General features: G+C 38.9%; 2 protein-coding genes across 3 annotated transcripts; both read left to right on the forward strand.

Moving 5' to 3' along the window:
- Nucleotides 1-444: 444 nt before the first annotated feature.
- On the forward strand, nucleotides 445-4078 carry LOC111338529 (uncharacterized). Its single transcript, XM_088753442.1, has 4 exons — nucleotides 445-1963; nucleotides 2549-2654; nucleotides 3140-3366; nucleotides 3867-4078. The coding sequence occupies exons 1-4, from the start codon at nucleotides 1961-1963 to the stop codon at nucleotides 3930-3932; spliced, it is 402 nt and encodes a 133-aa protein (XP_088609568.1). The 5' UTR covers nucleotides 445-1960; the 3' UTR covers nucleotides 3933-4078.
- LOC111338525 (gamma-aminobutyric acid type B receptor subunit 2-like) lies at nucleotides 4022-27897 on the forward strand. Of its 2 annotated transcripts, XM_088753441.1 has the most exons (19): nucleotides 4022-4162; nucleotides 4476-4741; nucleotides 8322-8558; nucleotides 10960-11103; nucleotides 11862-12038; nucleotides 14002-14127; nucleotides 15844-15909; nucleotides 16347-16568; nucleotides 17435-17671; nucleotides 18191-18254; nucleotides 20229-20312; nucleotides 21180-21336; nucleotides 22098-22230; nucleotides 23283-23393; nucleotides 23621-23746; nucleotides 24162-24506; nucleotides 25085-25214; nucleotides 25599-25751; nucleotides 26301-27897. In XM_088753441.1, exons 2-18 carry the CDS (start codon nucleotides 4526-4528, stop codon nucleotides 25739-25741), a joined length of 2718 nt encoding a protein of 905 aa, XP_088609567.1. In that variant the 5' UTR covers nucleotides 4022-4162; nucleotides 4476-4525; the 3' UTR covers nucleotides 25742-25751; nucleotides 26301-27897. The 2 variants fall into 2 exon arrangements, with proteins under 2 accessions (XP_088609567.1, XP_088609566.1); XM_088753440.1 differs by lacking the exons at nucleotides 4022-4162; nucleotides 26301-27897 and adding an exon at nucleotides 26012-26294.
- The last annotated feature ends 31 nt before the right edge of the window (nucleotides 27898-27928 follow it).

Below are 27928 nucleotides of genomic sequence, written 5' to 3' on the forward strand. Positions count from 1 at the left end.
GAATTGAAACCCCGACTCGAGTTGTGTTCACGGCAAAGGTGGGCCATTCCATTTAATATCCGCATCCCCCATATTGAAGGCTTGGGATTTCTTAGGGGGAGGGGTTGTTAACGCTACATATTTCCTGGGGGGGTTAAATCATATTTCCTAGAGGGGGTCGCCATATATTTCCAGGAGGGGTCGATAGCACGCGGCTCCCACGCGCGTTTCGTGGGGCAGAGCTCCATACCCATGGAATATGGTCAACCTCTTTTCGTTTGGTTGTCACGTGACTGACCGAGCGTACGTGCCCTCTGTCATGTATGCTATCAAGAAAATACTTTAAGCATCATGGGATGCAATAAACCACAAGGTCTGTTGTGTTATACAGTACATAATACCTTCAGATTGCATGGGTAGGGTAGGGGGACTATCAAAACTAAGGGAGGGGTGTCTCAGGTGAGTCTTGGCAAATGCACATCTTTTATGTTATCATTAATATTTCGTACTTGGGGGCTCCACTTTTATGCTTAGCTAAATCTATATATTATATTATATGTTTGCCGAACAAGAGGGGTTGAACCATATATTTCATCTGATTGATGGCTCCAAAATAACTGTAAACGGCTTTTTCAACACTCATAGAATGCCTGAACACGTAAAGCACATCGAATGGGAGATGAAATAGGGTTCAAGATTACGAGTTTGTTAGTCTGCACCGCCAAAATTTCTCTCAAATCCTAAGTTGCCATTTTGTTGGTGTTTCATTGGTCAGCGGAGATTAAATGGATCAGAATTACACTTCATGTATGTGACTCCTGCTTACAGAGCTAATAAGGAATCCAGTTTTCTGAAAAAACAGTTTTTGGTCTGATTTTAAGGTCAAGAGTGGACTTGTCTGTTTTTCCTACATTAGTAGCAAATCAGGGAGTGATTGAAGGAAGAAGAGGATGATAAACTTAATATTAGTAACAGTCATGCACACACTCTTATTTATCTAAAATTATGTCATTTAGTCATGGTCACCTTGCATGCACAAAAAGACTGATGGTGAAGCTCTAATTACCCATTACGTCACAATTTATTCTTTTTTTTGTTTTTTTGTTTGTTTGTTTTTTTCGTAGAACAGACAGGGAGATAACCATTTTGAATTCCTTCAAATTGGGCTGTGTAGTGAGTGTACAACAAAGAAAACAAAACAGTTTAAAATGAGAAACTATTATTCAGAGAAAAGAACTTATATAACTGCTAACAGGAAACTGCGAAAAGAACAGTGACAGTTTAAACGATGTAACAGCTGTGATAAACGGAACTCACAATTCTCAAGAGATGCATGTAACTTAGAAATTCCCTAAAATTACCGCAGTTACAAGCAGCATCCCTACGAGTACCACACGTGTAATTTAACAGTCATTCGTTGATATTGCCTGATGAGTGCAGTAATTCTCTGTCCATATATATCAAGAACTTTATATTTATTTATATAAATGTGTATATATAGAATTCTGAGGGGGGTCATTTAAGGAAATTCCGAAGGGGGTTCAGTTGCTTAGCTTGATAGCTACATAGAATTTTTAGGGGGGTAATTTAAGGAAATTCTGGAGGGGGTTAAAAAATTTCTCTTCTGGAGGGGTGTTACAGGAAAGCCTTCAATAGGGGGGGTATGGATTTTAAATGGAATGGTCCGTGAGAAATAACAGAAGCCAATCACAACTTTGAATGTGATTGCAAATGTGTCTTACTCTCATTATTATAAAAGATGGACACCACCTTAGGAAGTATGAGAGAGACAAGGTGATCACAGTGTGCCAGTACCCAAATCAACAAAGTTTGACCGTAACAAGCATTAAAGAACACGTTCCAACATGGCCATCTCGTGCCCGATTCCTTAGTCTTTCTCTTCCAGTGTACTAGCAGTGGTGCCAATAGGGTCAAGTGCGTCTCATAACGAAGAAACATTTGTACAGAGAAGAAAGTGACTATGGTGAGTTGGAATTCTAGCCTACAAATGGATGCGCATATTCCGAAGCGTTCCCATGTTTATGATTATGTTTGTATTTGGCTCATTTGACTATTATCAATTTCCCCATGACTCTAATCTGACCAGGACAGTTCTTTTGGATGTTCTTGTGAGATGGGCTGCAGACTATGACCTAACTCTTGTACTATATCATTCTACAGTTTGACAACTGTGTTAGAGAAAACAAGAACCGGTTCATGTGAGCTCCACGAGCACTTCTTGTTGAAGAGGGGATTTTTGAGAAGCTTTGTGGAGCTTAGAACTTCCTACATTGCACAGAGTAGACTCTTGAACTCTTTCATGATAATCTTATTTTTTAAAAGTGCTGTGATAAGCTAGGTTCCCTGCTAGCAGAGTTAACCTTTTCCTTTGTGGTTTTGAGATGGGCAAAAGGATAAAAGAATAACTTTTTTTTGTGATGTTAAATCAAAAGTGGTCTCATGACGTTCTGTATTGGATCACAATTTACAAAGCAATAACACAAAGAGTTGATCAATCAACAGAGTAAGTGCTGTAGTAAGAACTGTGGTTTTTGTTTGTTAACTGCAGATCAGAGTAAACTTTCTCCCAGTGGGTCATACTCATGAGGATATTGATGCTTTTTTCGGTGTTTATTTGAAGCACTTGGATAAGCTTGATGTTTATACAGTTCCAGGTAATAAATAATGGCAAGAGATATCATAACATTACTTATCATATAAGGGGCAAAATTACTTGAAAATGAGTGGCTGAAAATCGCTCGTAAAATTAAGGATTAATATCACTAGTGTTTTCTAAAGTTGCAGAAATTGCCCTCGTCGCTGCACGACTCGGGCAATTTCTGCAACTTCCGAAAACATGCGTGTTATTAATCCTTAATTTTACTCGGCCCCATGCGATTACCTATACATGTAGGTTTGTGCTTTTGCATAGAAAAAACGTTGGGCCTGATGCCACTCATTTGTATTCGTTTATATTTGCCTTGATAAAGGAATGAGAATTTAAGAGGGGCATCAATCTGTCAGTACACTCTTATTTCAAAAGTAGAGAGCGTGTGAGATAGGAGGGCATATAGAGAGAAACTTGCAAGTTATACTGTGCATGTGTTAGCAGTGCAATGTAATTCCAATTTTATCAACTTTAATTCTCCTCATTATACAGAATTACTCAAGGCACTGGAAGATTGCATGAAGCATTCCACTCCCAAGCCGTTTATGCTGCATATTGTCTATGACATAAAGTCATGGATTTCAGATCATGCAGAGGAACTACACAAGCACATGGTTCCAAAGTGCTTTAAATTTGAGTTAAACGATGAAGGGAAAGCTACAAAGCTTTACAGAAACTGGAGCCATGAGCAGTGGCAAGGGCCAATTGTTATCCTCAAGGTGAGCACATCATTTCTTGTGTCCTTCCATTGTTTCCTTCTCTTCACTGTTGTTGGGACCAAAACGTCTGTCCAGAGCTTCAAACTTTTGACTAAAAAATCAATTTGAGAAATCTAACTGGATTAAAGAGGAAAATTGAAATTTGCAGTTTGAATGCTGTGTACTTAGTATGCAAAACAATATAAAATGACCAGTGAAATTGTGTGGTACATGAAGGAAATTCTTCTGATGTTTCTGTTATGCCAGTATCTAAGCATTTATCTCATTTGCTAATTTTAGTTTTCTTTTTGCATTTGATTGACCAGAATGTGCCTCATGGAAAGACTAATCTTTTTTTGGAATTATTTTTGCACTTGTTTGGATAAGAGGATGTAAAGCCTGTGACCATGCAATCACCTGACTACTTTGATACTTTCAGTTCTGATGTTTCTGTTATGCCAGTATCTAAGCACTTATCTCATTTGCTAATTTTAGTTTTCTTTTTGCATTTGATTGACCAGAATGTGCCTCATGGAAAGACTAATCTTGTAAGTTCTTTCTGGCCAAATTGGATGTGGAGGCATTAAAGAGAGACATACTAAACAAGTATCAACAGAATATGCCTCAAGCAGCATCAGATTATTGGAGAAGTTGGCTGGAAAATGTTGAGAGAGAAATAGCAGCAGTGCCTGATCATTATGTTTGGCTAGTGGATACGCTGAAAACTGCTGGAAGAACTGCACCACCACCTTTGGCTGCCCAAATCCCAAATGATCTCTTAGAACTTAAGGAAAGAGAAATCCAGCCTACCCAAGAAGTGAGTACATGATGAGAACAGGAATAAGATTATATATTGCTCGCAGAGCTATGGGAAAAGGGCCATTTGAGACTAATTTTTGAGTTTTGGGGCATTTTTTTTTTTTTAAAATTCCTTTGGGGGCAATTTTGAATTAATTTCTGCCAAAAATTATTCAGCATACAACACGTGCAATTGTGGGACTTTGCTTGTTGTATGTACATATATGATTGTATTATCAACACTAGCAATGTTGAATGTATTTGATAATATCATGTGTAAGAAGAAGCTATGCAATAGTATCATTTATGCTTTTGATATTTAAACTTTTCAGATTTACACTGGCGGTAAAGAAATCCCAGAGAAAGGGAAGCACCAGTGGAGATGGTGGATGATGATTTTCTTACCTCTCTGGAAGTTGGCTGCTTTGTGGCCTTGCATTTTAGCTACTTTGAAAAGGAGCTAGTGATAGGAAAAGTCATTTCCATTGAGGATAACTATTTTGAAGTGCACTATTGGAAAGGGACATATCTAGGGAAGTGGTCTCCTCAGCATGTACCCCGCAGAAGAGTGCAACCATGGGTGGAAAGGCTGCCAAAAGTATGTATTGTTTGCAGTTCTTTCCAGCTCACTGAGGACAGCAAACTTATGCCATTGACAAGAAATTTTCTAAAAGATCGGTATAATACACTTCAAAATTCAAGGACACGAATAATGCATCACCATTATCTTGTTCATTCTAGTTTGACAAAATTGTCTTAAAATAATGTTTAACTGTTTCAAACAATTTTGTGTAAACCAGGTAAACCTAAAAGCAGTACCTTGGCCTTGCCTCTGGAGCTGCAAGACAGTACATACAGTAGAAGTATTCTTTGTGTAAATACCATTAATTAGTTTGCAAATAGTTTTGAACATTTGCTAGAGAATTCTTAGATTGGCTTAATAACACATAATTTTTTAAGTCATCCAAGAAGTTATGATTTTGGGGGTGCAAAGGAATATATTCAGTCAATCTGCAATGTATGACCATTCTGTGAGGGCCTCAGAATTTCTGCAACATACCATCATTTCAGGTGGCTTAAGATTTCTTCAGTTTCAATATTTGAGGGGGTTGCAGAATTTCTGCAGCACGCAGTCACAAATAGGGCAGCAGAATTTCTGCAGCATGCAGTCACAAATAGGGCTGTAGAATTTCTGTGGCATGCAGTCACAAATGGGGCTGCAGAATTTCTGCGGCATGCAGTCACAAATAGGGCTGCAGAATTTCTGCAGCATGCAGTCACAAATAGAGCTGCAGAATTTCTGCGGCATACAGTCACAAACAGGGCTGCAGAATTTCTGCGGCGTACAGTCACAAATAGGGCTGTAGAATTTCTGTGGCATGCAGTCACAAATGGGGCTGCAGAATTTCTGTGGCGCGTGGTCTCAAAAGGGGGGGGGCCGAGAATTTCTGCGGCATACAGTCACAAATAGGGCTGCAGAATTTCTGGGGCAGCAGTCAAATACGGCTGCAGAATTTGTGGCATGTGGTCACAAAGAGGGGGGGGACTGCAGAATTTCTGCGGCATACAGTCACAAATAGGGTTGCAGAATTTCTGCGGCATACAGTCACAAATAAGGCTGCAGAATTTCTGCGGCATGCAGTCACAAATAGGGCTGCAGAATTTCTGCAGCATACAGTCACAAATAGGGCTGCAGAATTTCTGCAGCATACAGTCACAAATAGGGCTGTAGAATTTCTGTGGCATGCAGTCACAAATGGGGCTGCAGAATTTCTGCGGCATGCAGTCACAAATAGGGCTGCAGAATTTCTGCAGCATGCAGTCACAAATAGGGCTGCAGAATTTCTGCAGCATGCAGTCACAAATAGGGCTGCAGAATTTCTGCGGCATGCAGTCACAAATAGGGCTGCAGAATTTCTGCAGCATGCAGTCACAAATAGAGCTGCAGAATTTCTGCGGCATACAGTCACAAACAGGGCTGCAGAATTTCTGCGGCATACAGTCACAAATAGGGCTGTAGAATTTCTGTGGCATGCAGTCACAAATGGGGCTGCAGAATTTCTGTGGCACGTGGTCTCAAAAGGGGGGGGGGCCGAGAATTTCTGCAGCAGACAGTCACAAATAGAGCTGCAGAATTTCTGCGGCATACAGTCACAAACAGGGCTGCAGAATTTCTGCAGCATGCAGTCACAAATAGAGCTGCAGAATTTCTGCGGCATACAGTCACAAACAGGGCCGCAGAATTTCTGCGGCATACAGTCACAAATAGGGCTGTAGAATTTCTCTGGCATGCAGTCACAAATAGGGCTGCAGAATTTCTGGGGCATGCAGTCAAATAGGGCTGCAGAATTTGTGGCATGTGGTCACAAAGAGGGGGGGACTGCAGAATTTCTGCGGCATACAGTCACAAATAGGGTTGCAGAATTTCTGCGGCATACAGTCACAAATAAGGCTGCAGAATTTCTGCGGCATGCAGTCACAAATAGGGCTGCAGAATTTCTGCAGCATACAGTCACAAATAGGGCTGCAGAATTTCTGCGGCATGCAGTCACAAATAGGCTGCAGAATTTCTATGGCATGTGGTCACAAAGGGGGAGGCTGCAGAATTTCTGCAGCATATAGTTACAAATAGGGCTGCAGAATTTCTGCGGCATAAAGTCACAAACAGGGCTGCAGAATTTCTGCGGCATGCAGTCACAAATAGGGCTGCAGAATTTCTGCGGCATACAGTCAAAAATAGGGCCGCAGAATTTCTGCGGCACACAGTCACAAATAGGGCTGCATAATTTCTGCGGCATGCAGTCACAAATAGGGCTGCAGAATTTCTGTGGCATGCAGTCACAAATAGGGCTGCAGAATTTCTGCGGCATACAGTCACAAATAGGGCTGTAGAATTTCTGTGGCATGCAGTCACAAATGGGGCTGCAGAATTTCTGTGGCACGTGGTCTCAAAAGGGGGGGGGGGCCGAGAATTTCTGCGGCATACAGTCACAAATAGGGCTGCAGAATTTCTGGGGCATGCAGTCAAATAAGGCTGCAGAATTTCTGCAGCATGCAGTCACAAATAGGGCTGCAGAATTTCTGCAGCATACAGTCACAAATAGGGCTGCAGAATTTCTGCGGCATGCAGTCACAAATAGGCTGCAGAATTTCTATGGCATGTGGTCACAAAGGGGGAGGCTGCAGAATTTCTGCAGCATATAGTCACAAATAGGGCTGCAGAATTTCTGCGGCATACAGTCACAAACAGGGCTGCAGAATTTCTGCGGCATGCAGTCACAAATAGGGCTGCAGAATTTCTGCGGCATACAGTCAAAAATAGGGCCGCAGAATTTCTGCGGCACACAGTCACAAATAGGGCTGCATAATTTCTGCGGCATGCAGTCACAAATAGGGCTGCAGAATTTCTGTGGCATGCAGTCACAAATAGGGCTGCAGAATTTCTGCGGCATGCAGTCACAAATAGGGCTGTAGAATTTCTGCGGCATGCAGTCACAAACAGGGCTGCAGAATTTCTGTGGCATGTGGTCACAAAGGGGGCTGAAGAATTTCTGTGGCATGCAGTCACAAATAGGGCTGCAGAATTTCTGTGGCATGTGGTCACAAAGGGGGCTGAAGAATTTCTGTGGCATGCGGTCATAATGGGGGCTGCAGAATTTCTGCACCACCTATTTCTGTGGGCAGTAAAAATGCGTAGGTTTTAACAACCAACATTATTCAACCCAAATTACTAACACAACTACTTTTTTATCGGACATCCTCCACATTGCAGAAATAAATATCATAATTGATTTTAAAATTTTGTCCATGAAGACTGGATATTTTTATATGATTTCTAAAAACGTGCCGATAAAAACTACTGATTTTTGTTAAAAAAAGCTATTTTGAAAAAACGCAAAATATTTTTGAAAGCGTTTATTGTCGTGGGAAGCCTGCCGGACGGAAAAACACTGCCTTTGTTTCATACAAGAAAACAAAAAATTAACATGCTTGTTGGTAGGTATTTTTGCACTCAATTTCTATCGGGGATAGCTGATTCAGGTTTTGCCCCCTGCCTTCAAGTATCACACTTAAGAAATCTCGAGCTCATAATGAAGATAGTGCAAACGATCTTTACAGGGACTAGTTAGCCTCATTTTTTCTCCTATTTTTTTAAATTTTTTTTTTCTTCATTCTAGCCCAAGATGAAGAGTGAAGCGGCCTTTTTCACCTTGGTTATGCTACTGGCTGTGGTGTTATTGAATTGCAACGCCAATAGGACAGAGCTGTTTATCCCATCACTACTTCTTAGAAACCACTCCGTTAACTCTATTGAACTTGGAATACAACTTGCAATTGAAGCAGCTGAAAACTCCTCGGACTTCAGAGATTTCCTTAACAAGTATAAAATTAATGTTCCGTCTTATTACACGAAGGTATGTCGTACATTGTATTTTGGGTTTATCAACTGAATTGAAGATGTAAAATTGGCCACCGTAAAGGGTTAGCCCTTCGTCAGAGCGAATGGATGAAGTGTGGGTTGTGTGTGTTTAATAAATTAGCACAATGAAAAGCGTTCTTCGTTGATACCTTTGGGATTAAGGTGGCTCGTACCAGTTTCCTCGCGCGGGGAACAGGTCACTCTTCCGTGACGCGCGCGAGAGAAACGTGCGAAAGAAGCGCGAGATCAAAAGATGAAAATTCAAAACAAAGATGGCGGCGCGTGGAATTTTTTCTTCTTTTGTGAGAAGTTTACCTAAGAGCTTGTATTTGATGTGTTGAGCGGCCACTGTGAATGCAGGAGATAGAAACTAAGAAAACGAAGACGATTTTCGGAGAAGTAAAGGTTGCTTCCCTTCACATTTAAAAGAAATATTCAACCGATATGAAATCTTGCGACGGTGAAAAAAGAAGAACTCAAGTGAAGGATAATCTACCTGAAGTGGAAGAAGACTTTGAAACTGCAAGGAAAATAATATGATATAGCCAGAAGTCACGTGTAGGATTTTTAAGATGAGCTCGGGAGGCTGTCTTTGACGGCTGTTTAATGATTTTCTTAGCAGTAAACGTCTGTAAACATGAGATCGTAGGTGCTCGCGCGAGCACACGCAATTGTCAGCGGTAGCTAAAACAGATCATAAGCAAATGTCGAACTTATAGAATCCAGATTTTTAAATGCGCGAGAACGCGCGTGGAAATTGCTAAACTCACGAAAGCTATGGCATGAAAACAAGTCCGGTGACCCCTTCTTTTTATTGTTCCAATATGATAATAACGTCGAAAGGAATCATCAGAAAAAAAACTAGAAAATTCTACGGAAGGAAATTTCTGATGTGTGAAAATTGCCCTTTTTGTAGATTTTCTGAAATTCCGATCCGTAGAATTTTTAAAAATCTTTGTGCATTTTCCTTTTCAAGTGCCAAAAGCAATCACTGAAAAAAATCAGGGGGTCACCGGGTTAGTTTTCGAATTACTTAAGCTACAAGCTAAAAAATGCGTCTGAATAAGCCTATGAAAGCGTTGCCATGGAAACTGCTAGTGACGAAATGACACTTATTTTTGGATAACCAATGATTATGTAATTCAACCCCGTAAAAGTGTTCAACTGGCCTTGGTCAGTCTTTCTGTTGTATTCTTTGAAAGTTACAAACCATCAAAAAGATGAAAATCGGTACGAGCCACCTTAAGATTGCCAATTTGAATGATAAACCTTTGTTCATGAGTTTTTGTGGCTTCCCGAACTATCTAAATGTGAGGGAAGGCCGTAGACTTCTATATGCTATTTAGAATGATTACGTAGATTAAATTGTCGAACAACTTATTTGATGCGTCCTTGGCATTCCTTTCTACGTCGCGAGGGTGTTCTAGGAATCGGTCACTTAGTCGTCTTCCTGTTTCGCCAATGTATACATTTTTGCAATAAGTGCAAGTTATGCAATAAATGACATTGGAGGAGGGGCCGTTTGGTTCTCGATATTTTCTCAATGTTGTAAATGGTAGGACAAGTTTTGCATCGTGTGCGAGTGCATTTGAAAGTTCCGGGTGGGCCGTAAATTGTCAACCTCAGCTTTCACGTCTTTTGCTGAGGCAGCTTAAGTTGGTTATGAACAGAACCCTCTCAGGGTCAAATAAATTTCTGAACTTCGATACTTTAGCCAGGAAGGTGGTCAATAGGCGGATTCATGCTGACGTCATTGTTTACATTTTTGCTCATTTGCATACGGCTTTCCGTTAAGAAGGAAGCATGTTAGATGCAAATTGACTTCAGTCAGCTAAAGAGCAAGAACACCTTACTACATGGTGAAAGTTTTAGCTCCTTGGGTGTAATATTCAAGGAGAAATAGTTCATCAAAAACTGCAAAATTTCTTGGTGGCAAAAGCGCTAATGAGCTCATACATTCTATGTAAAAGTTTGAGTTTTTAAACCGGTGTTGCACAAAAAGTATTCAATGCATCAGGCTCGTATTCATTGGCCGAGTTAATCGTACTTTTACCTTTCGATATTCAGAGCTGATTTATTTTTAGCTCTATCAGAAACTGAATTGCTTATGCTGATGAGGCAAATATTGTAAACAAGGATTCCCCTATATACAATTTTCCGTCTCCGTCGAGACTGAAGAGCTGAACACGTTATTAATCCCCATTAAATATCGTGAAATACTGGTGCGAAACTAAAATTCAGATGTGATCGGCCACAAGGAAAATATTTTCATATGTCATTTTCAATATTCGAACTTGAATTTCTAGCCTGATCAATTTCAAATCTTTTGGTGCCAAAGGATGATAGCTATGAGCAAAAAAATAAGCCCAGAAACTGATTCCTTATTTCCACAACAGGGCAAGGTAACCAATGCCATCTCTACCTCTACTGATGTACTACGATATCGCGAAGGAGGACACGCTTTGCTGCTACTCGGACCTCAAACTCCTTCTGAGGCTTCTGGGGTTCTCCAGGTTGTGCGATTTTACAGAAAGTTTATGGTAAGGAAAAAAGTATGATGGTCTTTTTTCGTGAACAATTCATCAGAAAATGGCATGGGAGAGTTGATTTCAAAGTCGACTGCATTAATTTTGTTAACGCTCGGTCAAGCTAAGTTTTCTGGACATTAACACCATCCCTTATGGTTTTTAGTCTTTTATCTATTGCACTTTTTAATATCATGCAAACTATGGAACTGGTAATACATTATTATAACATAGCTTGTAAATTCGTGCAATCAAATTCAATTGCGCGAGCGTGCTTGAATTTCCCATCGTGCATGCTGATGACGTTCATTTACACGCATGAATTCACCTGTCAGTTTTTGACCAATCTGAGGCGAGATCATTGAAGCATAGCGAAATACTTTTCCGAAACAAAATAAACAATGCATTGAGGCATAGAAGAGGGAATTTCTGCCCTTTTCTCATAAACTACAACGTTAAAAATGTTACAAAACAATTTGTTCGTGTTTCAGCAGTGCGTTCATCGAGAATTGAAGCACTTGGGAAATTTGGAGAGCACTCAAGTAGCTAGAGTTGCTCTCAGCTGCGCCTCGAGCAATTCTTAGACATCTTTCGAGAGACTTTCTTTTGCATTTTTAGAGATTTCATGCAAATGAATATTTAGGTGAGTTTTAATGCACAAAACTTCGTCAAAACTCAATGTCCTGAACAAAGTTGTTTTTTTGGGATATGCAGCTTCAATGACATAACTGAGGTAAATAGTTTAAATTCAATTTTTTCTTACTCTTTGAAAGGTAACGTGTTTGACGACAACTTCCGAAATGAAGGAAACAGTGGATCCATATGGAATCACATTTGCTCCTACAGCGTATACCTTCAACAAAGCTGTCGTGAAAATAATGAATCATTTTAAGTGGAAAAGAGCTGCACTTGTGTATGACTATTCAGGAGAGGGAGGCCTTTACGTTAAGGTGCGGTTCGCTGTTGTGGTTACTCAAAATATGTGCTAATGAAACAGAATTAAACTATTCTACTAATAATATACATGAAAAAATTACTCAGTTCTGATTGGTTAAAATAAATGTATTTTTCTGGTAATTCAAAGCAGAAGAGAGTTAATTCAGTGCAGAAGAGGGTTAGTTCAGTGCAAAGAAAGTAAAAAACCAGACATTCGGATTGGTCAGAATGATTTGTCAATGTCATTGTCAAGATCAATGTCACTTGCAGGGTTGGAATAAATTATTTTTGCACGTGATGCGCGCGCTTTCCTTCAGCATAATTATGATAAGCTACCTCGTATTTTTTCATGTGTATTATTAATATACATGAAAAAATTTACTCGTGCTTATTTATTCCAAATTGCACGAGAAATATCATGTGATTACCTATACTAATTGTTCATAAATTGAATAAAGAAAGACAACAAGTCCAACCTTATATCTCCCTGACCCTCCTGCACTCTGAGATACTGAGTTGTATTTGAACAAAATGAATTTTTTGTGGCAAGACTCAAGGATTCAAATTGTCTCTATTTTTGCACATAAGTAGCCCCTAGTAAGACAAAGACGCTGCGCATTTTTTCCCTCCAATGGGGTTCTATTTTCGAGCAAAGCCATCTTATCACTTTTCGGGTCAGAAAGGTCGAATAGTTAGCACTTTTGCTCGTTTCGCGTTTCAAAGATATTGCCTCGAGGAAATCTTAACCAACGTGCGCTCTTTCAGACTCTACCTCTACTGTAAAATGCAAGTTTCATAGGAATTGGCTGTAGCTTAAAGCCACACGGAAAAACAAAGTGTTCTCTTCATTTACAAAAAAAGTGTTGGTGGAAATAACCATTTTTTTTTTCACCATCTGCCATTTTTTTTTTTTTTTTTGACTCCATCAAACAATGTATGTATACTTTCGAAGGAATGACCTTTAAAATGACGTAAACTGTAGATGGGAAAATGTTTATTCGCGACGCAGGAAACTGCAGAAAATACATAATTGTACCCATAAAAATGAAGTAGACCAACTCCACTCCAGAGAGACCAGCAAAGTTTTTGATCGTGCACTGTTTTAATACTCGTACTAGTGCACATACGTGCTACAAAGAAAGATGGCAGAATATCTCTTCAAAATCGACTGTGTAATAAAACAGAAGTAGATATGTTTACGTAATTTAACTTTGAATAAGTTCTCCTTTTCGATCCGAAGTTATTTCGAAGGCAGAATGCTCCTTATCTTTTTGGTCACGTAATCAACAAAATGCGTAATTTTATGTTTTCGGTGTGTTTCTTGGAAGAGTTTTCTACGTGGCGAGGAGTTTGATGGAAGTCAGCCGAAAAATGGCATGTGGTTAAAGAAACGTTTATTTTTGCTAACATTTTTTTTTTGTAACTGAAGAGATCACTTTCGTTCCTCGTGAGGCTTAAAGCTCAGTACTAAGCAACCAATTCACACAAAAAATTACATTTTACAAAAGAGGAAGATTCTGTGAAGGAGCAAACGTTGCTTATATCGATTTCCTTAAACGCAATACCTTTGAAACCGCGCTAAGCGAGCGAAAGTGCTCAATTTTCGACCTGATTCGATTCATCGATTTCATAGGCTGAAAGCGAAAAGTTAGTTTTTCTCGAAATAAAAACATATTTGAGGGATAAAATATTCAGCGTTGTCTTCCTCGCGGCTATTTGTGTGCAAAAATAGAGACAATTTGAATTTTTTAGCCTTGCCACGATAAAATTTAATTTTTTCTTATTTTGCACGGATGTCTTTATTATTTCAACCGTTAATGATGTTTTAGCACGTACTGAGAAATGTTGGGAAACAAAGTCTAAAAAGCCTTTGTTAGCGTTCACACTTTGCAGCCCGACATCTGCATTTTCTTTTAGAGATCTCAAATCTTGAACTTTTGAGTGGATCCTTAAAGTTTTTGCAATACTTCATTCCAGTTCGCACACAATCTGGAGCAGATGGCTGACTTCAAGATAACGGGTATTGGAGCTATCAGTACCGAAGAAGAAATGAGCCTAGTAAACGTGAAGCAAGATGTCCGAGAAAAGATAAAAAGACTACAGGTAATCGTCAATAACTCTTAAAGGCAATAAACTGTAAGGTTCTCTGCACGAGGCCGGGATTGTAAACGCCGCAAACAGTGCCTAAAATGCACACCTTAAACGAACTTGGGTTCAGGCTAGATTTGTGGTTTACTTCGAGTCTGACCTAGATCAGTCCTTCCACTGACTAAAGTGTTTAAGACATTGACAACAAGGTCAAAAAACAAATCCATTACAAAAAAAATGTTTGGTAGACTATGGTGTAGAGACACAATGATGCAGAAAAACAAAGTCACGGATGTGGCTTCTCTTTGATGCAGTGATACATGTAGGTTCAGTTTTTGGAAAAAATTGAGGAAATGTGGGCTCCTCTTGTAGGGTCAACTCGGGTGTCGACAAGACTTAATCCGACGTGAGGGGCTGACTAGCTGGCTTGACGACTATCAACATTGACAACTAAAGGGTTATTCTTCGGGGCGATGTGAGGAAAGGAAAATTCCTCACTATTGCAATGAAAGGCGTGTCTGTCATGCGGAAGTCTTGTTTTCAGGGCAATTTTGAAAGTTGTAAAAATTACATTTGTACTGTCACGAATAAGCGTTAATCGATGATGTTCCGCAATGTTGTTGAGACATCTCCAATTGTCGTCGCTCGTTTTTTTTTTTGCTGTCAGTCGTGTGTCTCTGCCACCAGTCTCCCTGACTTGGACATAGGAGGCCTGGCATTGTGGAACCAGCTCATCTTTAGTTTATTTATAACAACTTTATTGTAATAATCAATAAAAAAGGCTGCCATCAGAGAGGAACTGAATCCTCGTGTAAGATGACCCCCAAAAATATCTACAAAGCTATGAAGGAAATATAAATCGGATAAAAAGTATTTGTAAGGAAAAATGTAAAAAATATCACTAAAATGTATCTATCAGAATGGAGTTATTAAAATGATCTAATCGTCTAATTAAATATGCAATCGCAACAATTTTATATTCATCGCACACTAGTTAAAAAGTATTCTCTGAACTAAGCCCTTTTTAAATTTTGACAATGAATCGGCACATTTTAGAGAATCTGGTAACGAGTTCCATTTATCTATATATCTATGCCAGATAGAGAATTTTAAGATATTAGTTCTTGAAAAAGGTTTCCAAATCTTCCTACTATTTCTTGATCTAGTGCTAGCACGAGAGAACGATAAATAATTATCAAGCTTAACTCTCGAGAAACCATTAATAAACTTAAATAGTTGAATCATCGATAGATATTCCCTACAGGACTTAAGTTCCATCCAGCCAAGGTATTGCAGACGTTCGGTATAATCAATAGGTCCAGAAAGGATCCAGCGTGAGACATTTTTTTGGATTCTTTCAAGTTTGTCTGACAGGTAGGCTTGATGTGGATTCCAAACGGGACATGCGTATTCGATGATAGGACGAACCAGTGTTTTGTATCCAGATATTATTGCTTCAGAGCACCTGCCAAATGTGCGTTTTAGTAGACCCAAGATCCTGTTAGCTTTAGCAGTTGTAGTTCGGTCGCTCATTCTTTTTACACGTTGGTCAGTTCACGAACCGGCAACAGTTTGTCCAGCAAAGGGATAACTCAATCCCTCTAACTACACGTGTTATTAAAACATTTTGTTTATTTACAATTAGATTATAAAAACTTGGGGTTGGCAGTCGCTTATAATAAGAAAAATCTTGAAATGGTTAGGTAACACATATTTTCCTTTTACTTCAAGGATTTGGATACCAAAATATTTTTGGGAGCGTTCGACTCTAGGGGAGCTGCTACTGTGTTTTGCGAGGTAGAGTACAATCGCACTATTTGACCATAACTTGAATGTAATATACTTTGGATTGAAGTCTACTGTTTATACTTTATTACTTTAGTACAGTTCATTTTGATGATTATGTATTAGTGATCTTTGAGATTAGAACAGAAACTTAATTTATTACGGTGGTCTCCTTATGTTTAAAGCAGAGTGCTGCCTTTTGAGTCGCACCATCGATTTCCTTCCAACTTTGCCCCTACACCACGTTTTGTCCAACAGTAACTTCTAAGGGCTTAACTATGGAAAACAATTGAGCAAGGTGATGGTGTTTTTTTTTTTTCACTCGAGGACTAAGACACCGAATATTTTGAGAAGTTCACTGGATTTCTATGGAAGTGGAATGTGGAGGTACTCTCTGGAAATGAAGGATGTCGATGCTCACTAATTTTTAAATCTTCCCTTATTTTTAGTTATTCAAAATGAATAATTTTGGACCGGAGTCTGTTTGGATCTTACATCCGAGTGCTGGATCTGTGGAAGAATGGGATTTATATGCAGCGGTTGAGAGAATGAGGAATGAGACCGGCACTTGCACTAAAGAAGAATACGAAAAAGCTGCTGAAGGAGTTTTTATACTTGACCGACATATTTTATATCGCACTGACGACAAAACGGTAACCAGTTCTGGCTTGGTAAGGGTTAGAATTCTATTTAATGAATAAAACATTTCTTCAACTAGATGAACAAGTTTAAAATTCACCGTTCTCGATCTATTAACGATGTCTGTACAACAAAAAGCGTTAGCTAAATATGTGAAGTCGGATCCATATTCAAACCTCGAATCGTAAAGTAAAGAAAGTTTTGAAAAAAATTATCACGAAATGTTTTTCAGACATTTCTCTCGGTTCGCAACGAATTAAATTAATCTATATTTTTAGCTAGCATTTTGCGAATGGCTACGCCACTTCAACATAAATGTTGAGTTCCAGACCAAAACTCAAACATTTTGTCGCCGGGGTTGCCGTTCTTAGACAACGCAAATGTTGGTGTCTTCGCGTTCTTTTCTTGCAGAGGACGGCCAAGAAATGGGTGGTTTGTTTAAATTGTGTAAGGTCCATACTACCTCAGCCTCTGGCGAGTTGAATACTTTGCATAACCAATCCTTTACCGCTGGCCTTGAAATGTTGAAGTCACAGATTATTCAGTTTATTCTTCCACATAACCCTTGCAGTATGCAGGATTCTTATCGCATATAAACTGCAGAGGCTAGAAGATTCCTTCGAGAGTTGTAGCTTGACATCTACAACTTAAGAGCGCATTGAGAAAAAGTTAGAAAAAGAAGTGGAGAAAGGAGTCAAGTGATCCAAAGCTCCTGATGCTTTTGTTGTTTTGATTTACGTTTTGCCGTTTTACGGCTGATAATTAACCTCAATGACAACTTCCTTTAGCTAGTGTTCTACTCGAATTGATTATCTCTGGTAAATAAAGTCTTAGAAAGGTAATTAAATTTACATTACGCTGTTCATACTGCTACTTAACTATATTTTTTTCTTTTTAGTCTTTAAGACAAGTATTCGATATGGCAGGTGTAGGAGCCCTGAGTAACGGAGATAAAATCGAGATGACAACAGCTTTCGATACAATGTGGGCCATCCTGCTGGCTTTGAAAGAGTCCAGTGCAGCGCTGCCCCATAGTTTGCCCCTGGAACACAATGTTGAAAGTTTTTTAGGAAGTTCAAAAATAACTGAAACCATACAATCAAAACTTCGTGAAGTCAGCTTTGAGGGACTTACGGTAACATTAATATTCATCGCCAAAATAGTCGACTAGACATACACTGTTAAGACAAAACATTTAGTATTGATCCTATCATTACAGGGAAAAGAAAGGGAAAGAGCTTTTAATTTTCTCAGAGGGGTGAAATGTGTCCGAATTCACGGGCAACTTTGTATCTAATTAAGAGAAATATTAAACAACAAACATATGAAATACATATATATGAACTGCGGTTATGAAACGTATATGTGCACGATCCTTCGCAGTAAAGCACTATTTAAGCAATAGTGAAAATCGAGAGCGCTGCACTAGTATCGCAGAGGTCAGTGGTTCGAATCTCGTACAGGCCTGAATTTTTTTCAGGTCTGATTTTCACTATTGCTTAAATAGTGCTTTACTGCGAAGGATCGTGCACATATACGTGAGAGAAATATTCCCGAAGATTATTTTTAAGCTTTGTTTGGCATGAAAATTTAACTTTCGCTTCGCTTTTGTGAATTTTCCTTGTCAAGCTGTTATGTGTTTTTTATATTGTAGGGGCCGGTGTCCTTTACTAAGAATGAAGAAAGAGAAGGAATAGTAGTAATTAAACAATATCAAGGTAGGCAAGCACACGCTCATAAATTGATCTTATATGCAGGTGAATGGACGGGTAAGAATGATCAAGCTAAAAATTACACGTCAGACCAAAGGCGGCCCACGCGTACTGTGTGTGATTTTGGGGTCTAAAGGTCAGTAACTGGAATAGCTAACAGATCATGATCGAATTTTAAGCGTAAGCGTAGGCCGTTAAAAAAAGGAAAAATTATAAAGAAATATAAAGAAAAAATTAAAAACGATTATAAAAGCGAGGAAGACAACATATGAAGTCTCCTTACCGTTTTACCGTAGCTGCTTTGTCGTTTACGGTCCTATTAACGCTGCTTTGGCGCTTTCTTAGTAAAGCGTGTGTTACTACCAGTCAACTGTATATAAAAAAACACAAGGCTGGAAACTTCAACCGGTTCCGAACACCAACCTTTCCCACTCGAAGGCCGATAAATTCCATAAAAGTCCACTGATCTCCCTCAAATTTCCACCCGCGAAAGCGCTTTGCAGATACCTACCCGTTCTAGCGGCAAAAGTTTCCAAATTCCGTTGCATCGATCCGAGAACCGCTCCGCTTTACCCCCCATTGGGGCGAAATCGCTTTGTGGGTACACGTAATCCTTTTGCCCTCCCTACGGGATTCAAATATAAGCGCATCCGTCGAATTACGCGCACAACTCCCCAGACGGTGTTGTTTGACAATAGGGCAAACGTAGCAACCCTCCTATCGATCTCCTGGAGAGTCTTCAGATGCGGACCACAAACGACAAAGCGGCGACGGGAAAAAGGTAAGGAGACTTCATTCGTTATATTTGTCGCATGTATTATCCGTTTAAATTTTTTTCTTAATTTTTTTTTTATAACCTTTCCTTTTTTAACGGACCACGCTTGCTCTTAAAATTCGATCTTAATCTGTTATGTATTCCCGTTAATGACCTTTATACCCCAAAATCTCACAAAATACACTTGGGCCGCTAGTGGTTATACTCGATTATGAAAGGAAAAAAATGGCCGTGAAAAAATTAAAAAAATAAACCTCAAAAACATCGTCAGTGTTGTTTGTCCTCCAAGCGGCACGATTTGAGATAAAAGTCTCATTGTTTCAGTGGCTGCATAATTTTGATGTTGTTGGGATATTGGTGTATTATTGTCATATTGAGGTTGTCAGTGTCCTCGTGTTATGACAGCTTTTAAAGGAACTTCAGTTACTTTGTGTTGTTAGGCTGTAATCCTAATGTAGGTATAAAGACCAATCATCCCACACTATTTGAATATTAAACTCGTGCGCAGATCAATTCGAAACTTCAACTTTCCCCAACCCCCAACCTCTCCCTCTCCCCCTCCCTCCCCTCCCCCCCTAACAGTGACCCATGGGCATTTAAGCATCGTACTTGTCCGGGGGTGGGAAAATTGAACTTTGGCTGATTGGCGTAGGGAATTTGAACAGGAAGTGTCAAGGCTTTCCAGCGTAATACAAGTTTTATATATTGAATATTTATAATGTGTAGGTATTTAAAGCAAATGGCTCAGAAGAAAAGGTCAACAAGATCTAGGTTTTAAAGCTTGGCCAATGTGTAGAAAGTAACGGTCTTGAAAAAATTGGGTGGGGCATTCGGACACGATTATTGCTCCAGAGAGCGGGAATTTAAGCACGTCAATCTTAAAAAGTTCAAATGCACGGGGGGTTGCCAGAGGGGATGTTGACGCTTAGAAGTGATTGATACATAAGCTTGTCGATCCTCCCTTGAGCTTTTAGGGTACAGAAGCACGGATAATATCAAAGAAAGCGGTTATTTCTTTAATTTATTTTAAACACTTTGTAGACTTTAAAACGTTGTAAGAACAATTCTGATCCAGTCCATGGCGGTAAAAGTGCCATATTGTTCTAACCTAGCCAGAGTCTGACTTGCTCTTTTATTTTTATGACGAGAGACATGGAACACAAAAACTTTAAGGATTAACTTCATGTGCTGTTCATTTTTGATAGACAGTATACGTGGTTTCGTTCCAATCGGCGAGCATCACACAAGAGAAGATAAATTCGTATCATACAACAATACAGTGTGGAAAGGTAATGATCAGCGATTGATGTCGCTACCGCATGTAGATCGATTTTTTAGATCTAGTTTCATTACCAAAGGAGGAGAGTCTAGGGTGGGTCTCTACAAAATAAAGTGTTACGTCATACTGATATATCTTGAAAAAGTTAAACAAAATTTTGTATATATATATATTTAGTATATACCACGCAGGTGAAAAGTGCTTTTAACGCGCGCTGATTGGCTGGTTCGGAAGTTCTAACGAGTACTCTTCACTTTCGAATAGTCAAAGAGACAAATTCAGCACGAAAAATTTAATTTCCTATCTTTTTTGGTTATATTATCGGAAGTATGCTATTTTTTTTTTCCGTTTGGTATATATTAGAACGATTTTCACCTCCACTACGGTGATAATTGTTACGTATTTGCGATATCTAGTCAGTCTGGCCCAGCTCAGCTTTAAAGCTTGTTTAATTGAGACATTTAAAAACAAAACAAAAAAGGCCAGACCATAAAATCGGGAGCTACGTTCCCTACTCTTTGCCAAAAGTGCGTGGGTTCTTTAACCTCCCCTGCTCACCATAACAGGTCGTTTTTAATCAGTTTAGATCCTTTTCACTTCTTCCATCAAATTTTCTTCTTCTTTTTTTTGTTTATTCAAGTAATACACACACTTTCTGTCGGTTTAACGAGTGTTCGGCGTTTAAAGCGTCCCCTTCGTTTCCTCCCAACCAAAAGCCTTCAGTAAATTAAAATCTGGGAATTCGTCACTTAAGGCGCAATTTCTCAAAACACGAAATTTTTTGGATTTTTTATGTTTTAAATAACGAGATAATAAATCTTAAGGTAGATTTGGAACCACTGAGAGTCCAAGTTGTGTCCAAATTGTACATTTTCAGATAATCAGCCACCCCTGGACCGCACCATCATCTATAGAGAGATTCATTTGATGAAGATTTCCCTCCCAGTGACGATTGCTGTGTGGCTGTTTGCAGCCATTGGAGTGGCCTTTTCATTTGGATTTTTGGGTTTTAACATAAGAAACAGACAAACCAGGTGTGGCATTGGACGAAACTGTTTATTCTTTGTAATGTTTTAACGTTATATAAAACCTGAAAAAGGCTATATTTATAAAGAGCAAGATAAAAGTCAAGATATAGGAGAAAATCGGTCTCTCCCCTATATCTAAATTTTATATAATTTTTTCAAAGTTCTCAACGATATCAACAGTCTAAATTGAAAAACGTTTGTTAGTTAATGTAGTAAACAGAGCACCCAAAACGGATCTGGGCTGGGGATGGGGGAAGGGGGCGGTTAGGCGGGGCGCGGGGATGTTCAGCGTGCTTAGTAGGCCCCCTTAAATCAAGATAGCTTATTTTAAAAAGATAGGAAATAAAAAATAGCTTATAAAAAATAGCTAATACATACGGTAAATGGCATTTTATTTGCAAAGTTAAAAAAGGACTAACGACAACTTTTCGCATGAAAAGGATATTGAACAGCAAATGCATTTTACAAGAGCAACGCACAAGAGTAACATTTTGACGTGAACAAGTGAGACATTGAAACACTAAATAACACCTTGAGGCCTAAGGTCCTAGAATTTTTAAATTTTTGCTAGGAATTGACACTGCCATCCTCTCCCATTCCCCCCTCTCTCCCCCCTATTTGCCTGGTGTTCCTTCAGAGGTCGCTCGAAACCCCTTTTCACAAATCTTGGATCCATCTCAGAAACAAAGTGGATGGTAGACCAACTCAGTCCAGAAGAATATTTTATCGATGTGTACAAACTAACTTGATTTTCTCCCCTTATCTAGGATAATAAAGATGTCATCGCCAAACCTCAATAATATCATCGTCATGGGAAGCATACTATGTTACATCTCGGTGATTTTGTTTGGAATTGATGCGAGGTTCTTGACGTTGGAAGAGTACACCAGGATCTGTAACGTGAGGCTTAAATTATTGACATAATAGCATGCTTCCAAACACTTTCGAAATACTTTATCGGTTCCAATGGATTAAGATTTTGAAGGAAAAATAGAAAGTGGGGTACTACGGCCAAGATTAACTCCTCGATCCTATACAACTTGCACAAAGTGTAGGCGATATGAGTCTTCCCTGAGCAATTTATAGCAAAATTAGAAATCAATTCGCCAAAGCCCTCGTTTAATGCTTTCCTTTGCAATAATAGCATTATAAACTTTATTTAACGTGGTCAAATGTTCTTAGCGAATTAGCTACTTTACAGACATGCTACAAAAAATAAAGATAAACTAGAAGTAATAGAAAGAGAAGATTTCTCATAAAAACCTATATAATATATTTATACAATTAAAAAAACTTTTAAAACTAAGTGTAGATCACAATTAAAATGTAAAATTTGAGAAATCCAACATTGACATCAAGTTCTCAAATGTTCCGATTTTATCAGCAGCACGAAACTGATCTGGAAGAGTGTTCCAAATCTTAGCTGCAGGGTAGCTCGAGGATGTGTTTTCCTCTAAGATTATAATTAGTTGATTGTTCATGCAATAGCTCTCCTATTCCTTTAGGGACTTTATGCCCATGGATAGCTTTGTAGACACAGGTGGCCATTTTAAAATTCTTTGATTAAATGGAGACAGCAGGTTTAGTTGTTTTAGCAACGTCTCGAACGTTGTTGACTTGTCACGGGTCACAAAGCGAAAGGCTCGTTCATTGATTTTTTTCAAGTTTGCCGGAACCTCTTTTACCACAGTGATGCCACGAGTCTGAGCAGTAATTGAAATGCGGTGCAATGAAAGCACGATACATATCTACATGTCCTCAATTCAAAAGGCAAAGTTTTTTTCAGACGATTGAGAAAAGCAACCTGTTGACTTACTTTACGACAGACTTTACGAATCTTTCCCTCAAACTTAAGCTTGTTATTGAGAGTGACGCCAAGGAGTTGGTACGGAGTTTGTTTATAGAGAGCGTAGTTGAAACAGTGATGGCAATATTACTTTGTCTGGTCACAGGCTCGAAGTGCAGTTCTGTGCATTGGATATTCTTTATCATTTGGTGCCATGTTCAGCAAAACCTGGCGAGTTCACAAAATATTTGCAGCCGGCGCAAGCCTTAAAAAAATGGTAAGAATTTACACCTTCTTTCAAAATATCGAAACGTTTTTACATAGCACTCAGCGCAAATGTGCTTCTTTCTGCCATAAACTTTCAGACTTTCTTATCAGAGAAAAGATCGACGCTCTAAAAAGCGTATCTTGAAACTCATTGGGGCTAATAACGACCCCTGGCGTCCCATACTAATCATCGTGTGTGAATTCAATAGTTTCCACGCTCTAATTTGACTGTCGCAGGCAATCAAGGACCATCACCTGTTAGTGACTGTGGCGGCATTGCTGATGATTGATGTGGTGTTTTTAAGCTGCTGGATTGCAACAGATCCTTTCCAATCCGAAATGCGGAAATTCGAAGAAACTTTGGTGAGTTGTTACAATTTTAAATGGAAATAAGTATACATTTTAGGTTTTGAGTGATCGAATTGCACATACAGAGGAGACCCACAGAGATTGCATTTATCGTCGACTGCCAATAACTTGAACTTTCGGGAAAAATCAATAAATTACTTATATTTAAGGGGTATTTTAAGGGGCTCTATTGCAGTTTCTTGCTTGCAATATACCAGCATCTCATTCAGGGGGAAGAAGCGATGCTCATTGTCGCTCAATGTCGCTTAGTGTCGCTCGTTGTCTCAAGTAAACCTTGAAAAGCTCTGCATGGCTGGTGGGCCACTTAGCTCGAGTACATACTTAACCTTTTACCATTATAGACATTCCAGTTTCCTGAAATCAGCACGTTGTTAAAAATTTCAAGTTCCATTGTTTTTTATGGTTACAGGGCGAAGTTCACCGAGAATACCAAGTTGTTATCATCCCAGCATTGTACCAATGCACTTGCAAATACAAGATGTATTTTTTTGCGGTCGTATTTACATACAAAGGGCTGCTGCTGTTGTTCGGGATCTTTTTGGCCTGGGAGACACGCAACGTAACCATCCCAGCCCTGAATGACTCAAAATACATCGGAATGTCGGTTTACAACGTGTTCGTATTGTCCGTCATTGGTGCTGTGGTGTCGCTGGCATTGGAAGGATCTGAGCACTATAACGCATCCTATGCCGTTTTATCCATGTGCTTGATCATGGGTACTTCCTTGACGATGCTGTTAGTGTTTGTTCCCAAGGTGATGATTTTAACTCTCGAGTTATTAACCCTATCACTTCTACTTCTGATTGTATGGACGTTTGGCTGAACGGTAATTAATTCTGACAATGCAGTTGGTATTTGCCCCCAAGGTGACAGTTTAAACGATCTAGTTATTAACCCTATCATTTATACTTTTGATTCAAGGGATGATTTGCTTGACGCTACTTAATTCGTTATGGCCTTTCAAAAAGCGTCAGAAAATTCTAGCTGTTTTGCAGGTTGCTTTGCTTTCTAGTTAGGATGTTGGTCTGTCCCCTGACAGGTTCACCGGTTCCCACTCACACTTTACCCGGAGAAAGTCGTATTGATTATAAGAATAAACCTTCGTGCCCAAATTGCAATGCAATTTCCCTTTGTGATCTCTGACACAGCACTTTCAATCTGGATTCATATTTGCGCTCTTATAAAACGGAAAGCCGAAGTGAATATATCTTTGGCAGAAATAGTTAGTCCACGAGATGGTTAGATTTTCTTGGATCTCAGCAAGGAAGTACAAGAAATAACGGAGGTATTGAATAACAAGATGATATCATTGGATTCGTTTATTGGTTTCAGATTTACCACTTTTACACTAAGGGTGAAGTAACAGCCCGGGGGATCCGAGCGTTTTACTTGATGGAGGGGCAAAACTCACAGTTTAGCTGTAAAGCAACGCAGACGACCTTTAACGCTTCAGGGTGTGCAGGTAGAAAAACAAAGTGACTAAGAATAGTAGGAAGTGTGGCTACTATTTAAATGACTGTACTGTTAACTATTTGTCATAGGAGTCTACTGTCTCCGGTAACATATCATAAAGGCAGTTCTAAGTTCACTCCAGTCAAGCAATGCTGACTTTCTCTTTTATGTCAAACATGACTTTTATTGAGTCATTTTCAGGAAAAACTCTCTTAATAAAGATCTAACCAAATTCATTATTTGCCAGGGAAATAGGAAGCAAAAAGAGAAGGGAAAGCATACTTATTTCATCGACTGAGATTCAAAGGAGATGCACTATATAATTTACATGAAATTTCTTTCATCTGTTAATTTAGATTTGTTTTTTCCAATTTTTATTTTTTTGTTATGAAAGATAATGACGCCTCGAACTTGTCAGACGAAGTAGGTCCCGAAGCCACGGAGGAGGCAATGACAGTGGCACTGAACCCCGATACCTGCCAAGTCGTGATCAAAAGCTTGAATGCACCATGTGCATCAGGCAGTTTTCGGGATTAAAGGAGTGAAGGTAAAAAAAATAGAACTCAATTCTTCATCTTGACTTGGATATTTTGTTTGTTTGGTTGTTTTTCCAGATAGGAGATCTGAACATTTAAACCCTCAGATCTTCAGCTTGAAATGTTAGCTGATCACAAGTTAAACCCTCTATAAAGCGGACCTTAGGGCATTTTTCATTGTAAATTGAACTTACATTTACATATCGTTTAATTACTCTGGTATATCAAGCCCGGTCAAAAGGTTTCTGATTACACACCTTGTTCTATTTAGGGTTCAGCAATCAATTAATCTCAAGAAAACGGACACTGACGCTGGGGGAGTACCTCGAGTATCATCTATTTCAAATACTAGCCTCGCAGTATTCAATTGTGAAATACGAGTGTGGGGTAACGATGACTGTTAGGCTGACATTACTGAAAGAAAATCATCAGAGCGCTGTTTTAAACAGCAAAAAGAGTAGAAATTTTTCCTTACAGCCTCGCGTTTTCAAGAACCTTTGATCACCTAGACCGTCCACGGCTTCTTCTTTTTTTTTATTTTATTTTTTTTTATATTACAGGAGTCGAACCCTTAACTTCAGACAAGTTGCCACATCTCCTAAGAAGACTCTTATTAAATAATTATTTGCTGTAGAGTTTCCTCAAATTTAAATGTAATAGTAAAGTCTTTTCGATTGTGCAATTCAAAGGTGTGGGGAATCTAATTACCGGCCCCAATTCCCTGTGACACTGAAGACTCGCGTTGTAGAATTAAACGTTTTTAATAATCTAAATATCTCAGCTACTCCCTACGTGCTTCTAAAAGCCCATCTACTTGTCGCATGATTCGAATTTCGATCGTTCAATCACTTAGCAACATGAAAGCAAAAGTTACGATTATTAAAGCTGTAACACAACATGTCATGCAGTCAAAACATTTCTTACAAAGGTATTAAATTTAACGATCGGGTTTATTGGGTATATTTGATAATTAGTAGCAAGGATCGCGCACATTAAGCATTTTTCCACAAGCTTAGTTTCATAGCGTACCTCCAGATTGACGTGGGATCGATCAATCGATGAATTGATCGGTGGTTTGGTGGTTTACTGATAGATCACTTCCGTTCTTGATTTATATGTTGGTTCATTAATTTTGTTTTTGTAACATATTAAGTTACCTTGTGATTTAAAAACCATCCAACTTTTTGTTCCAATTTCCCCCTATTAATAGTTATATAATAAGCTGAATACTACAAGCATTTTGATCGGTTCTTACCTACGATCTCTTAAAGGGATATACGCATAGATGACGTCACCATTTACGATACTTTGCTTTTTCATCATATATAAAGAAAGTAGATTACATGTTATTGTGGGTCTCCTTAGTGACAAACTTGGTTGCGCTTTCGTGTGCCACTTTTTTGTGCTTACCACGTAACGATGTCATCGATCTGCGATCTATTACTGAACAAATGCACGGCAACAGGATAGAATTTATTGGTCAAATTTCAGTTAGAGTTCGTGCGCTCGAGTTAAGATGGATCAAACACTGATAATATATATTTCCACTCCACTTTCAACAGGATAGAATTTATTGGTCAAATTTCAGTCAGAGTTCGTGTGCTTAAGTTAAGATGGATCAAACACTGATAATATATAGTTCCGCTCCACTTTCAACAAGATGGAATTTATTGGTCAAATTTCAGTTAGAGTTCGTGTGCTCACGTTAAGATGGATCAAACACTGATAATTTATAGTTCCACTCCACTTTCAACATGATGGAATTTATTGGTGAAATCTCAGTTAGATTTAGTCCGCTTCAAACACTGATGATAGATAGTTCCACTCCACTTTCAACATGATGGAATTTATTGGTCAAATTTCAGTTAGAGTTTGTGTGCTTCAGTTAAGATGGATCAAACGCTGATGATATATAATTCCGCTGTGCATTCGAAAGGTTTAAAAGTAAGGTTTAATTCCACTAAGACATTTATAGTTTCCCTTTTTTGATTCGTGCAAGTGTGGTCCTTTACCTGTACGCAGTAACTGAAGTAATAATGCGTATTTCCAAGTGATATTGGTTTGTTGTAAGTTTAGGCTACAGAACAAAATACACATATTTGTGAGCAGATTAAAAAAAAAGAGTCTTCACGCTAAATAAATCTGCGAAGTTTACAATGGTTGGCATTCTCTTTCTTTCCGTTTTTTT

This window comes from Stylophora pistillata, chromosome 3 (assembly GCF_964205215.1).
Source record: "Stylophora pistillata chromosome 3, jaStyPist1.2, whole genome shotgun sequence".
Taxonomy (NCBI): Eukaryota; Metazoa; Cnidaria; class Anthozoa; order Scleractinia; family Pocilloporidae; genus Stylophora; species Stylophora pistillata.